Source organism: Eulemur rufifrons, chromosome 18, assembly GCF_041146395.1.
Source record: "Eulemur rufifrons isolate Redbay chromosome 18, OSU_ERuf_1, whole genome shotgun sequence".
NCBI classification, from domain to species: domain Eukaryota; kingdom Metazoa; phylum Chordata; class Mammalia; order Primates; family Lemuridae; genus Eulemur; species Eulemur rufifrons.
This window is the reverse complement of record NC_091000.1, coordinates 67,811,520-67,817,519: the sequence shown is the minus strand read 5'-3', so window position 1 is coordinate 67,817,519 and position 6,000 is coordinate 67,811,520. Positions and strand designations below refer to the sequence as shown.

Sequence of the window (6,000 nt, the reverse complement as noted above, 5' to 3'; positions counted from 1 at the left end):
GCTTCTATCAAAAAAGCAGGAGACCTGGCCACATGGGGTCCATACTCCAGGCAAAACAATCCACTAAACTGGGCAGCAGGGCTGTTCCCGTCACGTGGTGCATGAGCTCTCCCGCTTGCCGCAGGCCCCACCGCTCCGCACTGTATTCCCACAGTGATGCTAAGTGCCACTTGTAAGGTTTCTTACAAGTAGCCAGCACCAGAGAAAGACAGACGAGCAGAGTTGAAAGGGATAAGTAAAGAGGCTTTATTGGAGCGCTCCCCGGTGGGGGTAACGAGTTCCCGAGAGAGGGACCCGGGCGAGCCTCACGGGACCCACGGGACCAAGAGAAGCTGCTCCGCCCAGAAGTCTGAGTGGGTTTATATAGGTTTTTAGGGCTGGGGGATGGGAGTTTCTTCGGCCAGGAGATGTCGGTGCGAGGAGTGAGGAATTTCTTTGTTTCAGCTTTGGGGCGGGTATTAAGGGACAGGAGGAGCCGCTTCTTTTTTCATTAGGGAAGGGAGGGGTGCCTGCCACCAGCCTTACACCACTAACTATGTATCATTGCGCTTAAAGAAATATTTATTTGTATTATGGCTCTTTCAAATATGGGAACATGAAGAATGGGCTTAGAAGACCAGGTTTTTCTAAGAAAGAACAGAAGCCAGAGACTGCTCTGATATATTTAACAGGACAACAAACGTCCACACATTTGACCCCAATTTGAGAGTCCTCATTGTACGGTGAGTGGGGATAGTGCAGCTCCTTCAGTAAAGGCTGAGAGGGGGACCTGGGGAGTCAAACTCAGGTCTTAACAGAAAAATACAACCTGAGCAAAGGCAGCTGCCATCGTGGTGGCTGCAGGGCTGGTGAGAACGTGGACAGTTCCACCTCTGTGGAACGTGGACAGTGAGGACAATCCACAAATCAGTCGTTGAAAGGTAGATGGGAATTAACTGAACATGTTGATCAACTCTAAACTTAACTGCTGAGCAAGAAGCCTTATCCTTGTACAGAAATGAATTTGGCTCTGGTCAATTTGGCAACTGGTCAGCCCCGGTCAGCCACCTACTAGCCTATTTGAAATCAGGATTAAACTGAGCGCAGCTGCACGGCAGAAGGGGAAATGCAAAATCCACAGAAATCCCACATGCTTTGCAGCTGGATCATCAAAGAGGCTTCCTGTGGCTGCCAAAGAGGAAACCGGAGAAGAGGGGAAACCCTAAGTCAAAAACTAAACAAAACGAAAAACCAGGCTGTTTTTCCATTTTTCAATCTGAACAGATCATTCCCTAGGGTGAGACACACACACCTCCTAAACCACCACCTTACAAGGCGAGCACAGGGGCCCAGCCCCAGGGGTCAGTGTTTGGTTTCTACCCCTGCCCTGGGCAGGGGCAAAAGGAACCACACCTTTACACATAAGCATCTTAAAGAGACCAAAGTAGAGCGACAGATTTTATTTAATTAAAATAGATTAAAAAGACTGTGTAAAAGAATTAGAATTCTCAATAATTTACTATTATTTACATTAGCAAATGTTGGTCGTTAGTAAAACTGAGGAGAGAAGCTCACAGAACCCAGACCCACCCGGCGGACAGTGAAGCCTCAGTTTCCCCCTAGACTCCCATCCTTTCAGGGTCACTGTGGCTGCAGCACTGGGCACCCAGCCTGAGCCGCGAGATGCCCGCGGGCCTCCTTCCCTGTTGAGGACAATCGTCACCTGTTGGTCCTAGCTCAGGTGGGACCGATCTCACTGACTGCCGCTCTCCCTGCAGCCGGCACTCCCTGTTTGAGCGTGACCTTCCGTAAACACCTCTCTGGGTTGACCCAAACCCAGTTTCCAGATGGAAGATGCAAAGCAAAATAGAAAGGCCTCGAATCCCGGTTCCCAGGAATCCTGTGTGGTCCAGAGCGTGGCAGCTCGTCAAAATCCCCCTTGAAACGTTTTGTGCACTGGACGTGTGAGGGAATGGGGAGGAGCTGGGTGGTCAGCGGCCCTGGGCCCCCTGGCCAAGAGGGACGCTCCCCCTAGGAGGCAGTGACAGCGAGAGCAGAGCCCGGCAGGGCCCGTCCCCACCCTGGCAGCACCGAGTGCAGGGAGCAAGGCCCAGGGACAGAGGAGCAAGCTGGTGCGGTCACATGGAGAGAGAAGACCCCGCCGCGCACAGGCCCCATGACCTCTGTGACCCGACCCCTAGTCCCTTGTGGTCAGCCGGAGCCACCAGAAGCCCCTGCTACTCCACTTGCAAGACCCCCAGCTTGTGCGTGTGGATGGCCGGTGGGGCCTGGGACCTCCCGGAGGTCCAGGGCGGGGCCGGTGCGGTGGCCAGCGTCAGAGCTGCAGTCCAGGCTGAGGTGCGGGAGGCCCCACGGCAATGCTCAGTCCAAAATGTCCGTCTCGAAGGGGACGAGGTGGTAATAGGACAGGTTGGTGACGTACGCTGCTGGGTCGTCCCCGTCCTCCAGCTCTGAGGGGAACTCGCTGCCGTTCTCAAACCTGAAATTGGAAAGAACAGAGGTGAGCTCATCGATTGGTCGATGGCCAGCTCATCGACCCCAGCTGGCCGAGGGATCGACGCCGACCCCCCCACCCCCCGTGGGAGCCCAGCAGGCCCGTGGTGCGGGCTGTTGGCGCCCACAAGGGTGGGTGCGAGGAGCCATGGGTGCGAATCAGCTGGTGAAACGGATCCTACGTGGCCACCGCCAGCGCTCCCGCTGAGACTGCCCTGGGGACTGCTCTCCGCACTTGGCCTCCATTCACTCCGTTACGGAGCCACCACCCTCCCTCTCCTGCCGTGTGCCAAGCCCTGGCATCAGCGGCGGGCGCGGCGGGCAGGGCCTGTCCTCAGGGAGCGGGCGGCACAGACAGCACAGAGACAGGTGAGAAGCGCCCGCGTGGCCCCGGCTCCCAGCCTGACTGTGGCCGAGACGCAAGCGCTAAGGAGGCTGGGCAGGGCAGGAGGCCAGAGAGGAGCCTGCGAGGCCCGTGGAGGTGACGGGGACGGTGGGGGCTGGGGGTGGGGCGGCGGGGGGTGGTCGTGTTTGATTCCGGCTCTGAAGGACGGGGAGTGTTGGAATGTGGGGCGCTCTCGTGGTGCCCGGGTGTAAGGGGACGTGAAAGCCTCCTGACGTGGACTCTCCGTGAGCTGGAGCTGCCTCCACTCCCCGTCCACCCAGACGCAGCCTCCTAGGCTAGAAAAAGACTCCGAAGTTTTAAAAATGCAGAACTGAGAAAAAAATCCTACGAAGGACATTCCCTCCAGGAAGGGAGACGAGAGGTGTTGCTGTGCTATTTCCATTCTCCCCAACCTACGAGGCAGCCGAGCCGGCAGGCCACGTGGACGCGTGGGCAGTGGCAGGCCGCCTCCCTCTGCTGCCCCAGGAGCCCGCCCCGCACGCCGCGTTCCTGTGTCAGTCCCCAGGGCCTCGCCCAGCGGACAGCTGTAAGACCTCAGTTGCACCTGGACAGCTTTGGGGTGACCAGGAAGGGCACAGGCTGACCAGACCCCACAGCCCCGGGCCTCTGGCTTGGAGACGCTGAAGCACAGTGGGGTTGGGTGGAGGCGTGTCCCCCACGGAGTACGTTGTACAGAATCCTGCTGACCTCAAACAACGGGGCTGGGATGACAGCTTTAAAACGTTTGGATAGAACAGGCTGAAAAGGTGGGCTTTCCTCAAACAGCCGCGAGGCCTGGCTCTCGGTGCCCAGCCCCTGCCCAGGCCTCCCTGTGGCCCACCGCCCTGGGGGCATGAGGCCGCGGCCCTAGCTGTGGACAGGAAGCCGTGCAGCCGTGGCTCCTGAGGCAGGCGGGGCTCACGGAGATGAGGGCAACTCTCCAACTGCGTCCTCATGAATTAAATCTCTTCCCCCAAACCAGTGCTGCACCGAAACCCAAGGCAGAGTCCTGGCCATGTGGGCAGGGCTCAAGCCAGGCGAGGTGCAGGGCACCTAGACAGCGTCCCACCACCTGACCTGCCCTCCCCACCCAGGTCAGAGGATGACCCCGAGGACATGAGGAGGGAGGAGAGCTGGGATGCTTGGGAAGAATAAGTCACGGGTCTGAGGCCTGGATCCACCTGCCCTCCACGCCCCCAGCAGAACTACCACATGCCTCAGACCTGGTGACCTCCCAGAGCTGGGCATCCCTTTAGCCAACCAGGAATGTCACCAGCAGAGGCCCAGCTGTCCCCGCCAATCCTGTGCCCACTGTGCACACCCGCTCCCTGAGTGCAGTTGAGTCTGTGACTCGGGCACTGGTGCCCACTCGACCCTGGGCCACAGTGAGGGCTGCCTGCTGTGGCTCCGTCGTGCGACCCAGCCACTGTCCTGCTCTGGATTCACAGGCCTGGGGCAGACGGAGCCCTGAGTGCCTCTGTGGTGGCCGCAGCGGGGAGTGAGGCCTCCAGCTCCACAAATGGCACCTCTCCATGACCTCCAGCCCGGTCACCCACCCGGCCTGCCTGACAGCCCGTGGAGGGTTGAAACATGGCTCCCGAGAGACGCACCTGCGCTAGACCATCCGCTCAGCCGCGCGGCCCCAGAGCAGGCGGCCAGAGAGACGCCGGCCAGCCTGAGTCCGGAACTCCCTCTAAACGCTCCCCTGAGCAGCTCGGAGGCGCGCGCTGCTTCCTTAGGCTTTCCTGGGATCACGGAGATGTTCGCTGGCTCTGTTCCCCGGGAGCCAGGCGTCCTGGAGCAGGTGAGGTGGCCCCCTATGCGAGATTTGTCATTCCTGTCCAGACAGAGCCCTGGGCAGCCGGGAAAGCCACATTTCTGCCCTTTCTCCTCAGCTCAGAACTGCTCAGAGTTGAAGCCACTGCTTACATCTGGCCCTGTTCCAGGGTGCTAAGGGCCTCTCAGGGACAGACAGGGTCCCCCTGGGGACCACGGCGGGGTCAGAGCTAGGACCTGCCCAACTGGGGGTGAGGAGGGGCGTCCATCTGTCTTCTCCACCCAACACTCCCTGGCTAGTAACACCCCGCCAAGCTAACAGACCCTCCCTCCTCCCTCCATGAATATACACAGCCTTGCACCCCACGGCGCCAGCCCTGGCAGCAGGGGTCCCACAGGTGCCGAACGCACGAGCTGTACATGTGGGAGCCACACCGCGTGGGGCAAGGCAGGGCGCCGGGGCAGGCGGGAGGGCCCTCGCCTCAGCCTGCGGCACAGCCTCTCCAGCAGCCCGTGACACCTCCATCGTGAAGGGTTCTTACACCATCACCCAAGAGACACTCTGAGAACTGAGAAAGTGGGGGCTGCTGGCCGGTGCCAGTCCCACAAGCCTGACAGGGGTCCCTATGCTCAGGCACAGGGCAGGGGCCCAGCAGAGGACCTCATCCTGGGGTCACACTGTCTCCTGCGGCCAGTGGCCCAGAGGTGGGTCTTGGCATGTGTGCCTGGCCTAGTCCTAGTTTTCCTCTGCGATGGTGGCAGGCTAACACGTGGGAGGACTGGACCTGAGCCGTCACTGGCTGTGCGGCTCCTGGGCCCACGGCAAGGCTGCAGCCACAGCTGCCTCTGCAGGGGCTCCCAGGCCAGCGTTGTACATTCATCATCTGTGGTCTTCAAAGTGGCCCACCCTGAGAGAGCAGAATGGTCCCCCTTGAGGGTAAGAGAAGCTAGGAGAGGTTAGACAACTTCCTGAGCTCACACAACTAAGAAGCAGCCTGCATTTGGCTGTGGCACGGATAGAAGCCAAGTTGTGACTTCCTCTGATGCTGTCTGGGGACCCTGCCCCCCGGTAATGCACCAAGGAGCTGCCTGGACCAGAGCCACGGCTGAAGGCAGCTGCGCCTCATGGTGCTCCGGGTGCCATCTAGAACACACATTACGGCCAAAAGTTCTCTTATCAGAGGTAGAAAGAACAGAAAAGACGGGCGTCCAACCTTCGGCTGTCCAACCTTCAGTAATCAGACACACTCCCCGCTTCTCAGAGCAGGCCCGAGGGCCAGACTCCACCCTGTGAGCCGCAAGGACATGAGGCGAACACGTCTCAGGCCCAGGGGACCAGACCAGGC

General features: G+C 59.6%; 1 protein-coding gene across 1 annotated transcript in view; it reads right to left on the bottom strand.

The window, feature by feature from the left end:
- Nucleotides 1-274: 274 nt before the first annotated feature.
- Nucleotides 275-6,000, bottom strand: part of PXDC1 (PX domain containing 1) — a 29,975-nt gene continuing 24,249 nt past the window's right edge. The window contains exon 5 of the mRNA XM_069493604.1: nucleotides 275-2,479. Within this exon, the coding sequence (XP_069349705.1) occupies nucleotides 2,362-2,479 (118 nt within the window). The 3' untranslated portion in view covers nucleotides 275-2,361. The remainder of the gene's footprint in view (nucleotides 2,480-6,000) is intronic.